Genomic DNA, 24,654 nt, shown 5'->3' with positions numbered 1-24,654 from the left:
TAGTGAAAGGAAATCTGCAATTCTGGTCTTGAAACAGAGTCTCTCTGGGTCAATTGGCTATCAGCACATCAAACCGCATGTTGCTTGTGAAATGATTTATAAGGAGGAATCCAAATATTTATCAAGTCAAATATATCCAGGAACAAACTGCAATAATTTTAGCAACAGTGCCCGTTTACCTGATATGGTACTACCTCATTATGGCCACTAGAGGGCGCCAGACGCCTGAGGAGATACCCTGACTTTACTAATTCATTCAATTCAATGACGTAAAAATGAGGTGGCTTTACTGCCAGAAAATAAAAGTGAAACAGGAATTAATCTTAAACTTAACAGCATCTTTTATTGAATCAAGACAATTTTTACAATACATTTTGAATCAGGAAATACTTCTTTGCAAACTACTTTGCATGACCATTGATTTTGAATTACATCTTTTCTTAAAAACCTCTTATCTCAGAATTAGTTTATAAAACGTGACATTTAGACACCTTTCACTACACTCCTGTACAAAGTGCAGTCAATGTCATTGAACGCACACACACGCGCGCACGCACACACACACACACACACAAAGGTCCCCATTTCATTTCATTCACAAACAATGTTCTCCACCTTAAGAACAATCTTTTTTATAAAACAAATCTCACAAATACACTGCTTTTCTTAGGAGAAACAAAGATCACACTGGCACTATTTTTAACTGTGGCAAATGTAACAGCTTTCTACAACAGGTCTGCGATTTAACGCTTAAAAGAGTTAAACATGGTAACCATACTCACTGATTAGAGATACAATATGAACGAAACATTCCTGTTTCATAATTGATCTAAAATCAATTACTCAGCACCGGTCAAGACCATAAATTAATGAAAAATAGGCTCAGGTTGATTTAGATTCATTTTCCGCTCTTTTTTGAAAAACATCTCTCAACCAATAAGGGATATTTGTTCTGAGTTTCAGGTCCCAAATCTCCAATGTAAGCTACCTCAGCTCTCTTTATAATTCTGCAAAGAGAGGATAGTGTAGCAAGCAACAATATGAACGGTGATACTTTAAATATATATTTGATCATCATCTACAGAGACTCAGTGGTAAGACTTAGTGAAATGTAGTTTAGTAACAAAACCTCACTGAACAAGACAAAGGAGATTAAAATATAATTAATACTGAACAATTTAAAATAATCTATATAAGCTGAAAAAAAATCTGTACAAACATAACTCAATGCATATCCCAAAAAATAAAATTTAAGAAGGTGGATGCATTAAAAGATTCAAATAAATCCAGTGAATAAAGCAACACAAGACACAAATAAATAGCCAGTGTACACATCAAGGAGTTTTTTTTTTTTCTGATACACACTCCTTTTAAACAGTTTCTAGCCTTTCCATACATAACAGAACAAAATACCTTTAAAAAGCATAAATATAAAAGCATCTTCTTTATATTTCAGGTCGAAAAAGCACATAAATAAATACAAAATTACTAAAACTGTTCTTGTCGTTAGTATAAAAACTGATAATAAAAAAGGAGCATGTTCAGTCTTGAAAAAGGTTTGTCACTCTCTTTCTGTATGTTTTTTTTTTCATATCATTTTTCCACTAAAGAGTTCTGTCCATTTTAAAAGTCTCTATTTAAACTGATCTGGGATCAGATTCATCTGTGAATGGATACTTGTAGGCGGGCTGGAGATGCCTTCAGACCAGTCAGACATGTTGGAATGTGGGGACGAGCTGGACCACTGGTCAGGGGAGCCAGGAGAGGGGGTTAGAAATGGGTGGTCAGGCACCTGTAGCTGGTGATTGGGTGTGTTGTCCATGGGGCCAGAATAGCTGTGCTGGGAGGGAGGGGTGAGGAATTGGGTGCCGAGGATCTGCGTCTCCTGGGGCATTACAGTGTGGATTGACATAGAGCGAATGTTGTTCTGCTGCATGTCGGAGCCGTTCAGCTCGATGTTGGGGAAGGTCTGGTTGAGGGACTGTCCGGCTGTGGCGGAGTTGGAATTCTGGTGTTGGAGCTGCCTTTGCATCATATGTGCAGATGGACTGAGATGGCTGGTCTGCAGGTTCTGGTACCCCATGATCTGAGACAGAGTGGCAGTGCTGACGCCATGCAGAGGACCCATCATGTTGTGGGTTATCTGTGGTGCTTGGGCGAAGCCACCTTGCTGGCCTACTCCTGGGTGCATCCTGGGGACCCATTCACACTGGCCTCCTCTGCTTCCACCTATAGATGTGTTCTGACTGCCTGGGCTGGACACAGGCAGGTGGGAGAGACGGGGCGGGTGAGGGTCAAAAGACATACAGCCCATATCTTTACCCATGCTCAACTGGCCCATATGGGAGTCTCCATTGCCTTGTAGGTGATTTAAAGACATGGGTGGTGACTGCTGAAACGGTGATGTCATGGGAGGAGAGGCCACATCAGACAGGTAGCCATGTGGCGACTCAAGGGAATCAACCGGAGAGAGGACGGCTGAAGTGTCCAGCAAGTTACCCTTCCCATCCAGGGACTTCTTCTTCTTCATTCTATTATCTTTACCCCCGTCCTTCCCTCCTTTGCCAGAGCTGAGTTTGCGAACCTTCTTGGTAGAGAGGGAGGGTTTGAGGTTACTAAGGTAGTCATTGGGGGAGCAAAGCGGTGGGGAGAGGCTGGAGTTGCTTAGGGGAGCGCTGTGAAGCCCAGGACTCCTGACAATGTTGTACTCATCTAGAAGGCGGACAATGTCATGGTGCATGCGCTCCTGGGCGATATCTCTAGGCAGCTGGTCAAGATGGTCAGTGATCTCACGATTGGCAAGGTGCTCCAGAAGAACTTTGGCTGTTTCGAAGCTGCCCTCACGAGCTGCAAGGAAGAGCGGTGTCTCTTCCTAAAAGGCAAAAAATATAAATTATTACACTATGGAACACTTCTTTAAATGTAAATGTGTTCATTTTAGTACATTTTTAGATTGAAATAGTAAAGAATTCTTATATCATATCAAAGTTGATTCCCAATAAACATCCACAAAAACCTTGGTGAGAATAATTGTTCAAAACTACAGTACTGCAAAACATTCATCAAATAGCAGCTAATATTCTACTTAGATAATTTCTCAAGACTGTTGAGGAGTGGCCAATCACAAGTTGTGGTGAAGTGCAACCCTAAAGAACAAGTCTGAGTTTTCTGCATCAAAATCACAGAAGGGCACAGAAGCAAGTTACAAGAAAAGCTTTTAAATCCCTGTCGAAGTTATCAGATAGAAAACACATGCAAATATAAGCTATAATATTTATTCTTCTTTCCCACACCTTTTAATGTGTTATTTAATGAAAGCTCTGTAGTAGTGCTATATTATGTAGCTCAATTCCAACCACCGCATAAAAGGCAATGGTCGACAGTGTATCAACATGCTAACACTAAGTGTAAACAGCTGTATAGCTTACATATTACTTTCTCTATGTTTTGACTGTATAATTTATTTAGTTTTGAAAGTTCAGGGCAAATTACATAAAAATATCACACATTTGGATTGACCTGTGTTTCTAAAACTTCTTAGATGCTCTCTATAATGTAGTCAAGGCCTTATTCTATAAATTGAGAAAGAAATTGTGGATTTAGATTCTCATAAAACACCTCCATTGTAATCTTTTCACATACCTTGTTGTCTTGCATGTCTTTGTTGGCTCCATTTTTCAGCAGCACCACAGCAGCCTCCACATTGTTTACAGCTGCGGCCCAGTGAAGAGCAGATTTACCTGCAGATAGTGGAGAAGGAGACGGTTGATTATCAGAACAACAACCCGAGGGACCTCTATGGAATGTGAGAGATGATGATAACATTAGCTACCAGAATCATCGGTGGCATTAGCGTTAGCATGGCAGTTGATAAGCTCTTCCACCATGCCGTCAACGGCCAGCCGAGCTGCCAGTATCAGCGGTGTCGTTCCGTCGTGCATTCGGGCATCAAGATCAGTGGCGCGGTTTCGGATTAAAATCTGAAAGGACAAAAACTCTTGTTAAGTCAAGTGCTTTTAAGATGCGGGACGAACTTTGTCAGAAAAAACAACGCCAAGAAAACTTGGGAGACTCCTGTAGGGGAAGCATTTACCTGGAACACTCCCTGTGCATCTGCAGCCACGGCAGCGTGAAGTGGAGTGCGGCCCATGTTGTCCTGAACGTTGGCGTCGGCACTGGACTCCAGCAGGCGTTTGGCAGCATCAGAGCGGGCATACCGAGCGGCTAGGTGGAGGGCAGTCTCACCTGTGCGGTCAGTCTGATTGTGAAGGTTGGCACCCTGGTATATGAAATCAGAGATGATTTCCGCAGAGGGATCCTCTTCTTCTTCACTATTACCAGTCTCAAGGCCTCCCCCGCTACAGGAAGCGATCATCAGCGGTGTGAACCCATCTGAAAGAAGATGTGAGATTATTATATAAGCGCCCGGGCATGTGTCTATCATTTGTCACAGATGAAAACAAAATCTTAATAGGTTGTCACGGTAGGTTTAGTGCATAAAGATTAATGTACAAACCTGGTCCTCTGACATTGACATCCATGCAGTCATTCTCGATCTCTCCCTGAGGAGGGGTGGGAGCAATGGACGCGATACGCAAATCAGCTGCATCCAGATGCTGCTGTGTCCATTTCCTGTGGTCGGTACGGTCACTTAAATCCAACATAGCCTGCTCCTCAAACTAAAACACAGAAAGCATCTCAACGTCAGAATCCGAAATACATTAAAAAAAAAAGCAGTTGAGAAGAAAGTTCAAAAACAAATTGAAGTTGTTTGACTCATATTAGTTATCTGTCTTACCCTGAAGCGCCTGCAGTCTGGATCCTCATCATCCCATTCATTTTGATTGTCATCCATAAGATTGATGTCAGAGTTCTTCATAGGCCTGTTAGGAAGAGCAAGCAGGTTAAACTTACATGCCAGGTACAAAAAATGTACTTCTGACAGGCAAGGGTGAAGAAAACCCCAAGCTGCGGGTCGACATAATAGCTAAGTCACTTACTTAAGTCCAACAGAATCCTCTCCTAACGGCTCTCTGCGTTTCTTTTTGCTGGGTTCTGACACTTTGAATCCTTCAGGGAACCACAGCTGGCCGTGCTCTCGACGCCTCTTGCGGGACACCAGAACACCTAGGCAGACAAAACCCAACGCAGCCAAGCCAAGGAAGACAACGTACATGGGGTAGAGCTCTGGACCGGAGTGGGTAGGTCTCACACCTTAGAGATAGTAAAAAAAAATCATGTGTTACTGGCGATCATTTTTTTTTAACACACTGAATATATTTAAGAAAGCGTTGTGGATGAGTTACGTACTGGTGACAGCTTCAATATAGGGGACATTGAGATTCCCACTAGAAGCCAGCGCTCCAAGGAACGCCGCTACATCAGTGGCACTCTGGAAACATTCACTTGACTGCTGGTAGCACTGACGGTTGTCAATCTCCAGGTACACAATAGATCTATGAGTGGAAATGGAGAGTTGGATTAACATTTGGTACATTTCTTTAATCCAAGTATTGACTTTTTTCTGCTTTTCCATAATATGTATGGATACATTCTCCTCACAAAGGTATACAGTGGTGCTTACCCTTTGACTTGCAAGGGATCTAGTTCTCTGCGTTTCCGAGGGGTGACAATGGCAGACACACTCTCCTTCATTTGACCCAAAACATTGACAGGAACGGAAGCCCACTCAGGCCAGCCATCTGCAGAGCGTTTCAGCACGCTGTGTTTAACAAGGTCCTGTTCATTGCCATAGTATGGGAAGATCATTGGTTCTCCTTTGGCATCACGGCGGAACACTACATTGGTGTGAAGAACGCTGCTGAGCTCTCTGAGGAAGGTTGAAGAACGGTTTTTAAGATGTTCTGGGGGAATATGGACCACCAGAACTAAGTGACCATCTGCCAGCTTCTCTGGCATATTATTGGCACAGTCCAGGCCGTCCCATTCGCATTCTGCATTGTTGCAGCCTTGATCACAGTGACCGTCTGCATAGTGGTCCTTACAGTACTGGTCATAGAGCGGGCTGAAAGAAATGAAGGATATTGGATTAGTACTGTTACTTTCATTCTTCCAAGAAGCCCCCCCAAAATGTTCTCTGTTTGTAAACTTACTTGCATTGTCCTTCCTGCCCCTGACAATCAAAGCCATCATAAAGACATCCAGGACTGTTGCACTGGCCATCACACTTCCCATCGTTAAAGTAGCGCCAACACTGCAAAGCTGCAGAGCAGTTTTGCCACGGATCGTCAAAATTAAGTGAGCAGTCTCCTCCATCCCAGCCACAGGCATGGTTGTTGCAGAGGGAGTCACAGATATGGTTCCCTGCCCATTCGTCACATTGAGGAATCTCGCAGCTAACCTCAACTTTCGGAGGTGGGGTGATGTCCCGGCCAAAACCTCCCACAAAGGAATAGTCCAGGATATGGCAAAGCAGGCCATTGAAATTGCTGGGGCAGCTACACTGGAAAAATGGAACTTCTGGGGTGATCTGGCAAGTTCCACCATTGTAGCAGGGGTTTGAGATGCAGAGGCTGTCAGTGGGGGTCTGGCACTCAGGCCCAGTGAATGTTGCAGGACACAGACAGCGTGGGCCAAGGTGGCCTGATACACATGTGCCTCCGTTCCTGCAATTCAGATTCCCACAGGAGTGAGAATCATACTCGCAAGAAGAGCCAGTGAAGCCCTGGAATGACAGACAGGGACAGAGGTTAAGATAATTGTACTTTACTTTATAAAAAAAGGGATTGTAAAAGTATTCGTAAACAACTAAGCTGTACTTACAGGTGGACATTTGCAGATAAAACCATGAGGTGTGTTGCTGGCAACAGCACATGTTCCTCCATTCCTGCAGGGTCTTCCTTTGCAGCCATCAAACACTTTGTCACAACGCTGACCTGGATGACAGGAGCCACATGTACTTGTTACCATTTGTACACCATAATGACACTTCAAAGAGACATACTGCTGTATTTTTATGTGCGGCTAGATGCACATTAGTACCTGTATATCCAGTGCGACATTCACAGCGGTAGCTGTTGGTGAGCTGAATGCAGTTGTATGATCCCCTTGGGTCACAGGGGTCTGACAGACACTCGTTAACATCACCTTCACAGCGCTCGCCTACGTATCCTGCTGGGCACACACACTGGTACCCTCCTATGCGGTCCACACAACGGCCGTTGTTGAAGCACTTTGGCTCATTGGTCAGTGGGTCGGTGGAAGGGGTGCAGTCATCCAAATTTATCTCACAGTGGACACCTAACAAGGTAAGAAAACAAGTTATAACCACGTTTTTGTTTAAACGCAATGGATGAATGGAAAACTACTTTTCAGGGATGTACCTTGTGTTCCTCTGGGGCAGGAGCACTTGTATGTGTTGATGAGGTCGATGCAGGTGCCCCCATTTTGGCATGGCTGTGACTGACATTCGTTGATCTCTTTGGAGCAGTTCACACCGTGGTATCCAGGGACACACTTTTCAAGTAAAAAGAAAAAGAAATATAAGAATTGTATGACATTTTTTAAATACACTTTTGACAGCAATTCTCATCAATCAGATCACTCATCATATCTAGAGATCAAATCTGTTGGATTAACCTACCTCACAACTGTAGCCTCCCAGATAATCAGTACAGACAGCTCCATTCTGGCAAGGATTTGGTGAACACTCATCCACTTGTTCCTGGCAGTAACTCCCAGTGTAACCGGCCTGGCAGCGGCAGTAATGAGTGTTTCCAGCATCCAGACACTGGCCTGAGTTCCTGCACAGGTGAGCCACCTCCACCCCTGAAATTGACATGGAGGGAAATACAGATTTAATAAAATTACAACAAGCACTTTTACGCCCAATTCAAATAGAAAAGCTCCATTAATGTTTTGAGAATGAAGGGACAGGCAATCATACCCTGACGTTTTGCTGCGACTTCACAGGACACACTGGGGATGTCACAATAAAGGCCAGTCCATCCAGTTTGACACTGGCATGTGTAAGAGGCTCCCTGCTGCCAGCATGAGCCTCCATTTTTACAGGGGGATGAATCACACCAGCGCACAAGATTCTAACAGGGAAACAGAAAACACTTGAGTACAACTATAAATATGGAGGAGAAATCAGTAAGAAAAAAAAAAGCTGACTTCACTGTACCTGACAATTGACTCCGGTGTAGCCATGAGGACAGGTGCATTTGTACGTCCCATAACTGTCAAGACAAGATCCTCCATTGAGGCATGGTTTGGAGTCACACTCATTGATATCATATTGGCAGTAGCTGCCAGTGAATCCAGGTAAACACAGGCAGGTGAACGCATTGATTCCATCCATGCACGTCCCCCCGTTGAAGCAAGAGCTGAAGAATCACAGGAAAAGAATTGTGTTAAAACACCATGCTTTTGGTTGATTATCTTTTAATAGTTCAGATTTCGGTTTTTGGAGAATGTGAGCTACCTGTCAGTACAGTCGTTGGTGTTGATTTCACAGTTGATTCCGCTGAAGCCAGGCGGGCAGGTGCAGGTGTAGCTGTTGACACAGTCAGTACAGTTGGCGCCATTCCTGCAGGGGTTACTCTCACACTCATTTATGTCCTGCTCGCATCTGCCCCCACGAAAACCAGGCAGACACGTACATGTGAACGTGTTGATGCCATCGCGGCACAAACCACCGTTACTGCAGGGATCTGAAACACAGAACAGAGGAAGTTAAATTAAAGTTTATTCAGCATTTCTAAAGATAGACCATTTGAGAACTTGAATCAATTCTGTGCCTTACTTGGTTTGCAGTCGTCAGTGTCTGTCTCACACTTCTGGCCGGTGTAACCTGGCTGGCACTTGCACTGGTAGCTACCCATGGTATTATGACAAATAGCCCCATTGCGGCATGGGCTCTTCACACATTCGTTGATATCGATTTCACATGTTTGGCCTTTAGGGGAAGTACAAGATAGTTAATTACAATGACCAGTGGATGTGCTGTATATATCTACGGATGGGTATGCATTTAACAGTGGGCAACAGGAGTGATAAATGGATTCATACCTTGCCATCCTTCAGGGCAGATGCAGGAGAAGCTTTGGTAGTCTTCTGCCTCCTTACATACACCACCATTTTTACAGGGTCTGGGGCTGCAGGGTGCCAGCAGGGTCTCACAATTTTCACCTGGTGGCAGAAAAGTATGACCACAGTTTGCATTACGCTAGTAATATGAAGGGACTGATTCAGACTTTCGTTTTGAACACAAAACAACAAATGTACCATTTAGGTTTTCTGCTTTCAGGCCCTTGCAAAAGTTTAAAATTCAATAGTGACATAAATCCTAGTTTCCATTCAATTTCCTTATCCATTTCCATGACGACTGAGCCAAACAGGAAGGGCCTTCCTGTTTCCTGCTATTGTTTGATCACAGACAGGAAACAGGAAGTTGGAACTGGGCTTGCAGCCGGCTCCAGTTCTCCTGCCTATACGCGCCTTTTGTGGCATGTTATTCCAATACATGCACATACACACACACGTAGTAAACTGTTGTTCCTGCAAAGCAGACGGGCTGATCTCTCCGTACAGAAAATACCAAGGCAACAGGCAACCCCTTTTAGTTGCCACTGGTTGATGTTTTCTTAACACAACACAAAGCAGGACAGGATAAGCCATCTGTGTTGATTGCGGAAGAATGTCTTTACATTTTCAGATATATCCAAACGGCTGAGTAAGCAGCCACCAAGATCAAGCAACCCAGGAAGTAGTCTGATCCTTCAAATGAAAATAGGAGTTGCATGTCGTACCAGTGTAGGGCAGCAAACAGTTGCACTTGTATCCGGCCACATCGTCGATGCAGGTGCCCTGGTTGAGGCACGGGTTGGAGGCACACTCGTTGATGTTAGTTTGACAGTTAGGTCCTACAGTGGCGGGATTAGAGAACACACTGCGGTTAGATACAGGCTGACAAGGCACACAGTCACTCACTAGTAAGCAGTGGCACCACAAAAGAAAGAGCTTGGCAAAAAGAGATTTTAACTGACCAGTGAAGCCGACTCTGCATGTGCAATGGTATCCGCTGGTCATGTCCTTGCAGGTTCCCCCATTCATGCACGGGTTGGACTCACACTCGTTGTTGTTGATGTCACAGTTTGGGCCACTCCAGCCAGAGTCACAGGTACATTTGTAGCTATATTGCAAAATAAACAGCTTTAGATGCAGCCCCATTTATTTTATGCGTACTCGACTCATGCTCCTTATTCGCTCAAAACCAGGTCTGTGCTCACCCATTGATGAGGTCCTGACACCGGCCGTGGATGCAGGGGTTACTTCCACACTCATCCACCTGAGACAGACAGGTGGCGTCATTGTAGCCCTCTGGGCACAGGCAGGTGAAGCTGTTGATGCCATCGACGCATGTACCCCCATTGTGACAGGGGTTGATGGCACAATCATCGATGTTGATGTTACACATCGCTCCTAAAAGATGAAGATATGTGGTTTAAGGAGTGTATTAGATTATTTTAACGGTACTTTTTGACTATCATGACTTTATTTGATAATGACAGAAGAAGGCAGAGGAAAGTTTAGTCACAGACAAGGGGGATGACTTGCAACAAAGGGCCTGTGCTGGAATCAAAACCAAATGCTGTTATAACCAAGTGAGCTACCAGGGCACCCCATGGAGCATATTTCTTGATTGAACGATGTGAATTGAAAAATAACATCACTGGCCATTTTGAAAGCCCCACAGCTGGGTATTTTGTTCTCCGGTGTTGTATTCTTTGAGCCTTTTCAAGCTGCTATCTGAGGTGCTGTGCTCGGCTTTTGGACAATAGGTGAGCTAGAGAACACTAAGGACTCCCTGAACATTCAACAGGCAGAAGCCGTAGCAGCCTCAGTGTGTGCCTAGCCTGGCGGCCCCTGGAGTCCCCTTTGCTTCTCCTCTATTGATTGAAAGGGGCCATGTTGAATAGGCAGAAGGAGGGTTTCTGCTGGATCTGAGAGGGGGGAGGTGCTGCCAGGAGAGGGGATGATGGCTGCAGCTACTCTCCCTATTCAAACACGCTCACACACACTCACTACCCCCCATCCAGGGGCTGTTTACAGGGACAGAAGGCCAGACCATTTTCACACACAGTCGAGTAACAATTAAACCCCCCCCCCCCCCTCTGATCCCCCACCCAGCCCCCTCCTCATCTACTCTTCATCAATCAGGAGGGGAGGGCCCAACTGCCTGATCTTCAGTTACAATAGTCCTCTGTCCCTGTGTGTCTCCGTCCCGCCATGCCCTCCACACTCACCCCATCAGCACAAAAAGATGGAGGGGAGGAAGAGGAGGAGGGATGCACAGAAGCCTGCACACACACACTTGTCCTTCCCTGCCCCCTTTCTTGCATAGACACACAGCCACTACCGGTCAGAACCGGCTCAGTTGGGTCCATGAAAGGGAGGAAGACAAGAGTGGTACACTTGTTTGGGTAAGACTGCTACCACAGTTTTATATTGTACTGGGTTACAGGTGGATTTTAAAAAAACTGTTAAGATATTTATGGGATTTAACACACTGTGAGACGCTTATAAACATCCACAGTGTGATTAAAGATCAACCTCTTGTCCTTTTAAAGTATCACCTTACAGACTCGTACAGGCTCAACGTCACAGCCTTTTGAAATAGCTAACAAAGTTAGTGCTTTGTGTGTTTGTGTGTGTGTATCAGGTTGGGGGCTGTGTTCCTTTTCTCTACCCACGCATCCCCTCTTAGCACACCGGCAACCCGACACCATTGTTCCGCGGGAGTGGACCCGCCAGCCACCTGTCCTACCTGCCCCTCCCAAAGCTCAGGGGACCCACCCCCCTGCACCTGTAAACTCCACCCAGTGCTCACCTGTGTAGCCCGGCTCGCATGCACACTCATAGCCGTTGATTTTGTCGATGCACCTCCCGTAATCGCAGGGTTTGCTCTTACAGTCGTCCAGGTTAACCTCACAGTTGAAACCTGTGAATTATAAACAAACGTAAGCAAACAATAGGAGCGAAATCTCAAAATGTTATTAGAAAAACAGACAGAGCGAAGGGTTTTGCCAAAGTTTTACCTGCAGTTCCTTTTGGGCAGGCACAAATATACGTGTTCTCCCTGTCCTGACAAGTACCACCGTTCTTGCAGGGTTGGCTTAGGCACTCGTTGATGTTGGTCTCACACAGGCGGCCAGTGTAGCCAGGGCGACAATAGCAAGTAAAGGAGGCCAAGCCATCCTTACAGGTGCCATAGTGGCAGGGGTCAGAGTAGCACTCATTGATGTCGGTCTCACAGTGCTGACCTGAGTATCCTGCACAACAAAAAAAAAGAAACGTAAATATGATAGCATGATGGCAATTTTTGTAGGAATAAATGAGAAAAAAGAGATAAAAGTTGCTAGAAATTAAATTGTGTGAGGTTTACCTTCAGCACATTCACAGGTGTACTTGTTTGGACCATCGGTGCATTTTGCTCCATTCTTGCATGGGGTGCTGGCACACTCATCAATGTCAACCTGACATAGATTCCCTGAGAAACCTGCAAATGCATTGTAAAAAAAAACAAAAAAAACATTTTAGCTAGTTGTACTCTGTGAATCTACCACCTGGATAATGCGAAAATGGAGGCAAGAACTCCTAATTTGCATCTGAAGTAGGTCGGCGAGGACACTGAAGGTCCTAACGAACCATTCCATAACACTTCTTCCACCTCAGCCCCCCCCCCCTTCCTCAACTCTCACTGTGCAGTGAAATCTTTCTTTCAAACCACAGTACAATAGTCTCCAGCTTACCGGCTATAAACCAATCCCTGCCCCCTAATTTTGGCGCTAAGCTCTAACTCAAACTCTCATGCCCGCCAAATATGCTAATGTTCCCGCGACCTGATCCACCCTGCCCTCTTCACCCCTCAACTTCAGTGACACTATTAGAAGTAGTAAATCATTTACATTCAATCTGTGAGCCATATTTGGCATGCTCTACTTATTGATAGCTAAGTTAATGATGCACTATTTTATAGCCCCTAGGCTGCTCCCAACACTGTAAACAAAAAGGGGTTAAAAGAGACAAAGAGAAAACCAATAAACTTTTGGTTTCACTCCATTAACTCCATCATCTTTCACAGCCCCAGATATTTTCTCACCTTTAGGGCACTCGCAGTGGAAGGAGTTGATCTTGTCAACACACTTTCCATTGTTAAGGCAAGGCTGGCTGGCACACTCGTCTGTGTTGATGTGGCAGAACACACCCTCGTAGCCTGAAATTCCAAAGACACAGGAGTTAGATTTATTTTCTTATCACAGTCAACAGCTTAACAACGGTCCAAAACTTGAGATTCATTCAGCTTTCCCCTTTCTTTCCCTGTTCAATATTCAGGAATGTGATTGGTATGGGACAAAAAAGGAGGAAAAAAATCCCCCACCTCAGCCACACACACACACACACACACAAATATTGACCAATTTTAGTGCATTTTCTGCAGCATTTCATAATTTTGATTGGGTCATCTATTGTGTGGAATTTAAAAAAGTGTTCATTAGGAACATTTTCACACAAGTTAAAAGCATTCATTTGAATACTTTTGAAAACATAAGGACTTGAATAGTTATTTTGCATCAGCAGTTTGAACTGCTGTTTGTTGTTTCCCTCATGATTCCCTTAATTCCCTTGCTTAAATCAGGAAAAATCACAACCCTGCAACCAGTGCTCTTACCTGGCATACAGATGCAATGGAACCCCCCAATCTGGTCAAGGCATGTGGCATCATTATGGCAAGGATTCGACATGCATTCATTGACATCCATCTCACAACGAGGTCCCTCATATCCTTGAAGACACTTGCACTTAAAAGAGCCTTTGGTGTTAAGGCATCGACCACCATGTTCACAGGGGTTGGCACCTACAAATGTAAGGAACAAGGTGTTGTAATATTTGATCATAAGGCATAATAGGAATAACTGAAGCAAAAAAAACAGTTGCTTTCAGAACTTACCGAGGGAGCACTCGTCAATGTCCAGGTTGCAGGCTGACCCAGTGTAACCCGGGGGGCAGGTGCAGATCGCTTTGCCATTGACTGGGTTAGTGTCACAATTGGAGCCCTTCTGGCATGGATTGCTGATGCAGGCATCATCAAGGTGGCACAGCAGACCTGTGGGCAGCCAAACAAAGGAAAGATTATGCATTTAATAAATAATGAATACCTTTGTTAAGGTGTGCGTATCTGGCAGAGCTGGAGTTGGTCATACCTGTGCGCCCATGGGGACACTCGCAGAAGAAGGAGGCAACGCGGTCATGGCAGGTAGCACCTTGGTAACAAGCGGCGCTGGCACAGTCGTCGATGTTCTCGCTGCAGTCGTCTCCCGTCCATCCGTTGACACAGACACAATGATAGCTGCCGTGAGTGTCATGGCACGTCCCTCCGTTTTGGCAGGCGTTGGGCATCAACTCACACTCGTCCACATTTTCAGTGCAGTATTGACCTGAATCCATTTAAAATTGCAAACGTTAGGAGAGGTTCATCTTTGGTTTCTGTACTTTTTTCCTGATTTACTGTGAAAGTTAAACTAAAGAAGGAGTTTTTGCAATGCTTTTAGCCTCACCTGTGAAATGAGGTGGGCACTGGCAGTTGTAGGTGTTTACACCGTCCACACACACACCATTGTTCTGACAGTTGTGGCCTGGACAGTCATCGATGTTATGCTCACAATGTGGACCTGTGAAGCCTGAAGCAAAAGGGAGCCAACAAGACAAAATTAGACAAGGAGAGGAGTAATAAAGATACAGAAAAAGATTAAGCAACATTTTACTTTAGTTAACAATCACACCCTTCTTCCTCTCGTTATCACATTGTGCACTTAAGGAAAAGATAAGCTTGCCACATCCTCGTGGCATATTGTTTTAATGCCCTGTGGATGACAGGTCAACTTGCCTCCTCCTTAGACATCAAAGGCATGAGTGGGTGTTTTACAGCCAGAATTGTCTGATTAACTATCAACCCGGAGCTCTGTAGGTGCCCGTGCAGCTTGGCTATCTGGCCACATACCAGCACAAACACCCACAGCATGGGTTAAATTTTAACACACAATAGCAAAATACACCTCATTATCCGCATATCTAAACAGCTTTCTCTTTTTGTTGAAATGCAATCAGACAAAAAAAGCAGCTGAAGCTTAAATGATCCCAATAACACATTACAGCAAAATATAAATGCATTTTTTCACAACTGCTGAGACGCCAGAAAACACAGAGATTAAACAAAGCTTTACACAACTGATTTGAGTGCCAATACAATAGAGATGCCTACCACACAAGTCATTTTTGTACGTGTGTGACCCCCATGAATAGGGTGTGTATCTATACATTTGTGTGTATGTGCGTATCTTTAGTGTTGTTGGAGCTCTCCAGCGATTATCAGAAGGAAACGTCTGCATCCTGCCAGTCGAGGCTGGCAGGGGGAGGTAACCAGAGATCACTCATTCCACACACTCAGAATTTACTACGACAACAACAGACTGCTTTTTAGGTCAACTGATGTAATTGGAAAAAAAAAGTGTGTTTTTTTTTCATTGTTGCACTAGACATATGCAACAAATGTTTGTTCCAATCTGAAGCCCTTTTGATGGCATGTTTGTAAGCATGGTGCTGTAGTAATGATGTTATATATGGTTGCATATATATGGTCGAGTGTTACCTGGCAGGCAGCTGCAGTCATAGGTGGTGTCTCCCTTCTGCACACAGGTTCCTCCGTTCTGGCATGGTGAGGGGCTGCACGGCAGGTAGGTGTTCTCGCAGTGTTGGCCTGTGTACTCCTGAGGGCAGCGGCAGTGGTAGGAGCCCACCTCGTTCACACACACGCCACCGTTTAGGCAAGGGGTTGGACTTCGGGCGCACTCGTTGACGTCCTGCTTGCAGGTTTGACCGTGGAAAGCGGACGGGCAGGTGCAAATGTAGGTGGAATCAAAGGCTGAGCACTGGCCGCCATTTGCGCAGGGATTGGAGGCGCATGGGTTGGCGAGCTGGCAGGTTTTACCTTGTAAAAAAAAAAGGTGAAAAAGTGTCATTAACAAAAGTTTTTCATGTTGGACAGAGGAAAATAAAAGTGTAGAAGTTATTATTTGAATAATTATTCAAATTTTATTTTCATACCTGACCAGCCAGGTGGGCAGCGGCATTGGTATGTAGTGAGGGTAAGGAGGTCACATGTGCCCCCATTGCGACAGGGGGAGCTCATGCAGGCATGGTTGTTGGGGGTCAGGCATAGCCGGTCGGTAAAACCCAGGCGGCACACACACTTGAAATCAAATGTGTTGCCATGGGAAATAGCTCGGCACTCGCCACCATTTCTGCAGGGTGAAGGGCTGCAGGGACTTGGATACTGGCACCGGTTTCCTACATAGTCAGTGGGACACCTGTGAGTAGACAGAGAAGGAGGAATGATTAGAAAATGAGGATCTTTTTTTTTGTTTGGATCATGGGAACAATTAGCAGAACAAAAGGGGGAGTATAGGGGAGGCTGGGGTTAAAGTTTCCCGCCCAGGCAAGTCCCAATGGGGACGGCATGTTGTTCTAGTGTGTCTCTCTGGATTAGACTCCCTCAGAACCTTGAAAACACATTCTGCCGGGACAACAGAAAAGTCTAGCAGTAACAGCCCATTCCCATCTACCTTTAGCCCCAACGCTGTCCACACTCATCCTCAGTGACCCTGGAGATCAAGGGGACTGTGCCGACTCTGGATGTCCTCTATGAAGCTCTGTATTCTGGCCTTAAGCCGTTGTTTGCTTGTCTCCTATCCACACTAAGCATAGATGCTGCTACAGTCACATAGATTGAGCTGTCTGGGTAAATGGAGTATGAGGACTGGCCACTGTTTCTTCAAAAAAAAATTGTATTTACCAGTTCACAATAAAAAACAAGTACAAAGAATTTACTGAGATTGAACTCTAAAAGTCACAGAAAATCGTTTTCATGCTCAAGTCATGTGCAGGAGCATCAAAATTCACCAAGAAGTGTTTATCTTTGAATTTGGGCTTGTGTGAGTGTGTGTACATACTCGTGCGAGCGTGTGGGTGTTTATGTGTAGTGGACGGCATCTGTTGGCCTCTGAGATCTCCACAGGGAGCAGGTGCGCATGTTAATGAAGGCAGCTGTTGGACAGGACTCCTCCTCCTCCACCCTCCTTATCCCTCCCCCTCACTCCCTCCCCTCTGTCCCCTTGTCAGATGGGGGTGCCGGCAAGCCAAACCTCGCCTCCAGGGACATAAAGAACCCATGTGAAGTCAGCTGTTGCAACTTCTGTCTCTTCACCCCCACTTCGACAACAAAATCCATTCTTAATTCCGCTCTTCCTTACCTGTTCCTCTTTTAATTTCCTTTTTTCTGACTTTTCCTTCCCCCTAGTTCCACTTCTTGTTTCTGTCATCGATCCACATTCAGCTTTTCTTTGCTCCCTTTTGTTGTTTCTCTTCCACAAAAGCTTTTTACAGCTCACTGCAATTTGCTTTTAACAGTGTTCCCCTTATGTCACATGGGACTGCTGAAATCTCCCTTGTTGACTTAGTTGGGTGAGACCAATCAGGGAGTTTTTAACAGTCTCCTGTGCCCCACAGGGGGCCCAGACAGTCGCAATTGGCAGAAGATTGTAAATGCATTTGAGTTGTCTTTGAAGTTTCCCTGCTTCCCTTTTCACTTTACTATGAAAACACAGAATTATCACCTATAGCTGATGAACTGATTCGGTTTCAAATCCAATCACTATTTTCCGAGGTATAATGAAACAGATGTACTGGTGTGTGCACCCGTGTGTGTGTCATTCCACCTTTACTAACTGTAATAGATCCTCTTTGTCCTGCAGTCAGTCCAGTCTCGGATAAAGATCCACCCACATGCTGAAAAGCCGAGCAGCACACACCACGGCAACAGGTCTCTCCCGGCGCTGCAATGTCCCCTCAGGCCGGAGCAGATGCTTCCCTGATCTCTGACCCCAAACACTTTTGTGACTGTGGGACGGCCTCTTTGCCTTCTCTCCCCCGCTGGGCCTGATCTACCATCTGCCATTTCGGGGATGACTTTATGTTGCGACACAAAGCCAATCACACCGTGCACTGGAAATGCCACTGCTGTGGAAAGTTATGTAAATGACTGACACGGGCGTACAGTTATCATGCGAGTATGACTTTTACACTCTTTTTGTTTATTCCACACTTTTTTTTTATTCAAGTCAAACATCACCATCTCCCCTATGTCTTATATCACTTTAACACTCACTCTCCCCCTTTTTCTCTTATAAGTGACCATTTGTCTGTGTTCTTTCCCACTCATTTATTTCGTCTAGTTAGCTGATACTCCTTTGAATGTGTGTAATCATTAGCCGAAGTCTGACCTTTGGGGTACACATCTGTTAGTAACACCAAGAACAGGACAGTGACGCTCTGATGGAGGAAATTAGAAATGTATACGGTCTGTAAGGCTCTGAACTCCCACCACATGAATGATCTTCACTTCACTAGAATAAACAGGCTTGATACCACAGCTTATAGTCTCAGCTACTTAACTAAAAAACACATTCAGAAAGCCATTGAGCAATGTTTGAAGTATACAGGTAGATCTCAACTCTTTTAATCCATCTCTCCCTTTTTCTGTCTGTCTCTCTTTATCCTGCAGCATATGGCCCTCAGAAAATCAGTCTGGTTCTTGTGGAGGTTTCAGCCTGTTAGACGAAAGCTTTTCTGTGACACTGCTGCCAAGTGCTCGCTCACTGGTGTTACAAAAATAAGTACAGTCTAGACCTGCTCTGCTCATTAAGTTTAATGAAAACACTTTAGTTGTGATTCAGCTTTTATGAACAAATATGTATGATTGATTGAGATTTATCTCGGGGGGGAAAAATCTACTAGTTTTTCCTGTCCCGCTCCCTAAAAGGTCCAAGGTGGACATATTTATGAGGGTCAGATAAGGAAGGAGCACCTGCTTGACTAATGACAACAAAATCACTTTCACTTTCACACACATAAAATACCATGTACCAATACCAATGTTAAATGTTGGTATAGGAGATGAGACCTAACTAAACTGATAACTTTTCCTGTCAAGCATGTCATTAAAACACAGTAAGGAAACATGCACGCATAAACATCCAACCCAGTTACTCCACTGTCCCATGCTTGATGCGTCATTGGCATGCTGGAAAATTCTGCACTGGACAGCCTGTGCTTGGGCCTGTGAACTTTCAGCACCCACTAGAGCCAGATAGCCTCTTATCTCTTTACCCTGACAGCACAGCTTTGATTGACCCGCTTTGAGGATCTCCAGACTCAACGGATCCCCAAGTCCACAGAGAGGCCCCTGTCAAGATGTATGGAAATATTTGTAAAAAAAAAAAAAAAAAAAGTTTTCTATCTACAGTAGCCTCTTGTTGGTGTTTTTGAGACAGAAAATTGAAAGATTAAATGCACATCGTCTTCATTCATTGCTCTATTAAAGGGGCCCTGGCATCCTGGGAATGGGCCCAACCAGGGGAGTGGCGGCCTTAGAACTTAAACCCCAATAAAAGCCCAACACCAGCAGGCACACTTGACCCAGCAGTGCTCCTGATTCGTTTTAAGCCCACACGGAGCTGAGCCTTAACAGAGACCTGCTTTTGGTAATCCTATAGGAGGACAAATGAAGAGCGACATTCCTCAAGAGAGAGTGGAACATCTTTTTAGTGGTGCTCTAGACCCCGTTTATGGTTGAGACATTTTATCAGCAATATGCAACACCAGACATCTCTGTGCAAGGTCTGCCTTCACCAACCACAGCAGGCTTTCAGTAAATTTTTTCTGCCTGGAGTCTATTTCGGTCAGACGTCTTGCAGCATTACAAGCATGTAGCGAGACAGTTGAGATGTTTTCTGGGTTTATTATTAACATTCACCTCAGACCAAAACAGTCTCTATTTCAGCAAACAAGCATCTACAGGCACTCAGTCATGCAAAGGCAGGGTTAAGGGCAACAACCTTTCAACCCCGGTGTGCCCTCATAACTGTGTCACAAATGGAAACTAAATTTGACTCACGCAATGCAGTGCCCCTACACATTTTTAAGCTGCCTACATTACAAGACGACAACAGCACCATGGGAAACAGGAAGCCCCAGACCTTCAGATAACCTCTTACTTCGCTTAGCTAGACCGACGTGCTTCCCCATAACAGCAGCTTGTGTTTTTTCCCCCGAGTCCCCTCTACCATTACCACAAAGTGAAGTACACCCTTAATGTCTAGACACTCTGATTTTCCCTAAACTTAGGCCTTCTCCTTTCATGAATTAATCTGTGGAAAGTAGTAAACCTAAAAAGCATAAAAGACTAACATTATACAAGTTAACGCTATACAACCTTTGCCTTTTCGAACCAAACTGCCCACTGCTAGTTAAACCTGTGTTAAACCTTCTTTACTTCATCTTGATGATTCCTGTTTTAAACAAAGTATTGGTTTTGATAAAAATACAACCTTACTTATTTGTTTTTATGACCAACAAAAAATATGAGGATGATAGGAGATAAAGCTGGTCAAGGAGAAATAGTCAAAAACAGCTATTCTAAAACGTAGTTAGCCTAGCTTGGCAGAGTTTGGTAGCTTGACTGCCACCAGATCATTTGAGTGCTTTGAGTTGACTCCCTTCAGTTGTGGTAAAGTAACTTTCAGATCACTTATTTAAATGTGTAAAATAGAAACACATGTTGTTAATTAATTTTGAGGTATAAATACATCAAATATGCATATCTTGAGGGACTTTTAATGAATGTTTTTGCTGTTTCCCAGACCAAACTCCTTACCTTTCTTGTGCTCAGCCTTTGTACTGTAGATACAGATGACATCGGTGTCCCTGAACGAATGCTTAACCCAATGTTACTTTTAAAGGAATTTAGAGAACAGGTCACAAGCCGGTTCCTGTTCCCAAGATTGATCCATAGGCCTATTGAAAATTACTTTTTTTTTTTTAATTATGGGTGACTAATTTAAGAACCGTGAAGGACAGAAAATGTTCTTTCCTGCAGGAAGGATGGGATATCAGTTTTGTTTCAACATGGACTTAATCCCACTAAACCCATCCATAAGACGTCTGATTACCACAGTTTACACCAAGCCTAACCCTGTTCTCTATGCCAACATGTGATTTCACTCTCTGTTCTCAACACTCGTGGGAACAGTACTGAAAGAGGATTTAAATGTACCTTACCACTCAAATCTGTGTCACCTTATGCTTACACAGTGCTTCAAAAAAAACCACAATGCATAACATGACTCAATGTTTTTTTTTAAATGCAACATATGTGGGTTTAATGAGGTTTGGCAATGCACTTTGTCTCTCAATATTACTTTGTATGACGGAAAATGCACATCTCAACCTCTTTTAACTCCTCAGCAGTCTGAACTTGGAGTCTGCCTTTCCTTGCGTCAACAGGAGGACTTTCCACCTATGTCATAATACGTCTGACATAGTAAACTTGCTCCAAATATCAAAAAGTGATGAAAAAAGTCTGACTTATTGGACACCCCTCCTCCTCTGCTACACTCTGACCTCTGATGATTTGAGTGTTGAATCTCCCACTGCTCCCGTGACTGATGGCTGCCTGGCTTGGCAGGGATGAATGATTAATGGCAGGAAAAGCAGGGAGGAAGAGAGAGAGAGAGAGAGAGAGAGCTGGTGGGTAAAGTGATGCTCTCATCCTGTGTGTATTTGATTGGACCGAGCAGAGATGGAGACCACAATAACAGCTTTGTGGAGGAGGAAGAGGAGGGTGGAGGGAGAGTTTCAGTGTGTGCACACGTGTGGGGGTCTGTGTGTGTGGAGTGTGCAGATTAGATATCGTGAATTGGTGGCCTCGGGCTAGCAGCATGGGCTCTTCATTAGCTCCCCCTTGTCCTCTACAGACCAGGGAAGCGCCTGCCATGACCAAGATGCCCTCAGGGTAAACCAGGCCACCCCTGATTCTCTTTGCAGATAGATGAAAAAGATGACACAGTGTTCAAAAGTTCCTTACTGTCAAAGTCATCCTAATTTCACCTCACAATTTGACTTCTTGCACAAGAAGATTTTAAGGTGAATTAGTAAGATAATCAACCTAAATGCAGGTTAGCTTAAATGGAAATATGTTAACATATTAGGTTTCTCACCCACAAATCATTAACATGAATCCATATCCCAAACAAACTGCCCACAATCTGCTCCTCTGTCTGTTCCCACTTGTTTGCCTTCAAATTTCTGCACTTTATTCCAATTAATCTCACTCTCTTGACATCCAATCCAATTACATTTCACAGCCATCTGGCTTCTAATGGAGATCATAAGCGGGTGAGGTTGGGGTTGGAGGTAGAGGGGGGGGGCGGGGGGGGTGCAACCATTCAGAAAGCAGGAGACAAGAGGGGTGGGGGTTTGAAGAAGGGGTGGGTGGGGGGGGGGGGGGGTTATGGCAGGGGTTTGGTGTGTGTTGTGGTGTTTGGGGTGGCTGTGGCATGATGGGAAGCCCTACTCAGATTAGTCACACAGCATTATTCTGACTGCAGGACAATGGGTGACGGGCGGCGGGCGAGCCCCAGCTGTCGCCCATGAAAAGACAGAAAAACAAGATTTAGGACTGGACGCGTCCTCTCACTTTGCTTGGGGTCTTGCATTCATTAACGGGGCCCTATTGATGTGTGTGTGTGTGTGTGTGAGTGCGTGTGTGGATGAAGCAGCTTTGTCCAACTACTGCTCTTGGAACTATGGTTTTTTACTTCACTCTTTTCTTTTTGGGGAAAGTGTGCAGCACTGCAGAGAAATGCAGCTCCTGGCGGGGTACCGGGGCACACACCAGAGCAGATTAAAAAAAAAAAAAAAAAACCTTTAAGGCCCCTGGTTGCTGGGTACAGGGGCCCTCTCAAAAGCTTGAATGAAAGGACGAATATGTGGCCCCTTTTCTTTTTAAACCAAAAAGCACTTTCAAGTACCAGAAATGACGCTACACTGCACTTCTAAGGCGGCTCAAATTCCAAAACATGGCAAAAAAAAAAAAGGGGGTTACACACAAATTAGAGAGGAAGCAGCAATGCTCTGTGATGGTCTGCAGTGCAACATCTGCTGCATCACATCTTGTTGCTGGTGGGTTTTTTTCTGGTTACTTACTTGCATTCTCCATTTCCATTGGAGGTGGCTTCACACCATCCTCCATTCAGGCATGATTCAGTGGGTAGGGAGCATTTTAGACCTGTTGAGTACAGAAAAGTTGATCAAAAACATCGCAAAACATGACGGCAGAATGCAGGGAATATATCAGCCATCTGTACTGTTCAACTAGCTGTTAGGATTAGTAAGGATTAGCTCAAATATGGGAATTATTCATAAGTGAAATTATTTAATTCATCTTTATTCACAGGAATTTCTTTTTTTTCCTTTTTTGATTTACACACACACGCGCTCACGCTGATCTTTAATTGATTTGTTACACAGTCATCCGTAGGGGATATTGGTTGGGAAAGAAGCCTGTCGTGGACATCGGTGAGGGCATCAGAGCGCGTGTTGCGTATAGCTTTTTTTTTTTTTGGGGGGGGGGGGGGGGGCACGCTTTTGCGGGGAAAGCGCAGCAGCTGCGGAGCTCAGATGCGGAACAAAAGAAATCAGAGTCCAGCACGAGCCATAAAACACTCTCCTCGGGCATTGTTTACCGGCAGACGGGTATAACAGCACCCCCCACCCACAACAGTCTCCCACACATGCAGACAAAAGGTGCCCCCCCCCCAGCCCCCTCCGAGCGTCCCTCCTGCACCAACACACACACCGGCTTCAATTATCCCTCTAAAACCGGTTAACTTCATATTAGAATAAAACTGTATTAACACAGGTACAAAGTATTATATTTCACTTCAATATCACTCTAAAATCAAATAACATTTTAAATCAATTCGCATTCAAGAACTTTCTCATTTTGAATCGTTGTATTAAAAAGTACAGGATCGATTATATTATAATGGCCCGGAGTGTTTGTGTGGACACAGTAAACAGTTAAGTCTGTAAAATAGCCTCACTTTAACGAGAGTACACTTGGGGAAGTCCGCAGCCAAACGCACCACAGCACTTGGCTCCTGCACTTGTAGTGAATTAATTCCCACGACCAAGAAACTCTCTTTAATAACCCACTTAAAGTTTATGGAAGGTTTACATGGCTTCGTCAGCTTTTTTCATCTTGAGTTATATTTGTATACTAAACAAGTGAGATTAAAAAAAAATCACCCAATAACAGACAATGCAACGAACGTATTGATTATTCAGTAACTTCTTTAAGGACTGCTTTCAATTGTTCCAGTTAACTTGCTCCTCAGTCATGCTCTCCAGTGTTTATCTCTCATTCTCTGCAACACATCTCTAAAAAAACAGAAAAGCACTTTCTTTCTTTACCTTGTGTGATGACGATCGCAGGAATCAGAAATGTTAGTTTCACAAAGAAACGATACATTCCTCCTGTTCAGCTTCACAAACGTCGTTGACTCCCACGTAGGGTGCGCATAGATCCGCAGTTTGGTATACTCCAGATGTTGGCTTAAAAAAAAAAAATCAGAAATAAATATCCTCGGCAAAGAAAACGAGTAAATCCAGCAGAAAGAGAGCAGAAGTCTTCACGGGGGCTCAGTTCATAGATGTTAACCTGCTGCTTTCCGA

General features: G+C 44.5%; 1 protein-coding gene across 1 annotated transcript; it reads right to left on the bottom strand.

Moving 5' to 3' along the window:
* Positions 1-317: 317 nt before the first annotated feature.
* notch1a (notch receptor 1a) lies at positions 318-24,654 on the bottom strand. The gene is made up of 34 exons (XM_061060867.1): positions 24,394-24,654; positions 23,125-23,206; positions 16,129-16,391; positions 15,674-16,012; positions 14,583-14,705; positions 14,229-14,462; positions 13,976-14,131; positions 13,697-13,882; positions 13,127-13,240; positions 12,410-12,523; positions 12,063-12,296; positions 11,855-11,965; positions 10,254-10,446; positions 10,011-10,156; positions 9,774-9,887; positions 9,034-9,153; positions 8,768-8,920; positions 8,447-8,675; positions 8,147-8,348; positions 7,907-8,060; positions 7,604-7,788; positions 7,344-7,476; positions 7,003-7,260; positions 6,784-6,896; positions 6,114-6,685; positions 5,585-6,025; positions 5,311-5,456; positions 5,001-5,214; positions 4,799-4,883; positions 4,517-4,679; positions 4,094-4,392; positions 3,833-3,980; positions 3,643-3,740; positions 318-2,872 (listed from the first exon to the last, which is right to left on the bottom strand). Exons 1-34 carry the CDS (start codon positions 24,449-24,451, stop codon positions 1,634-1,636), a joined length of 7,419 nt encoding a protein of 2,472 aa, XP_060916850.1. The 5' UTR covers positions 24,452-24,654; the 3' UTR covers positions 318-1,633.

Source organism: Labrus mixtus, chromosome 17 (genome assembly GCF_963584025.1).
Source record: "Labrus mixtus chromosome 17, fLabMix1.1, whole genome shotgun sequence".
In the NCBI taxonomy this organism is placed as follows: Eukaryota; Metazoa; Chordata; class Actinopteri; order Labriformes; family Labridae; genus Labrus; species Labrus mixtus.
Note: the sequence above shows the minus strand (reverse complement) of the source record. Positions and strands in the feature narration are given on the sequence as shown.

Coding starts and splice junctions, on each gene's coding strand:
- notch1a (XM_061060867.1), bottom strand. CDS start 24,451: ATGTATCGTTTCTTTGTGAAACTAACATTTCTGATTCCTGCGATCGTC. Junction 23,207..24,393: donor TGCGATCGTCATCACACAAG/GTAAAGAAAGAA, acceptor TGTACTCAACAG/GTCTAAAATGCTCCCTACCC. Junction 14,706..15,673: donor TGACTGCAGCTGCCTGCCAG/GTAACACTCGAC, acceptor CTTTTGCTTCAG/GCTTCACAGGTCCACATTGT.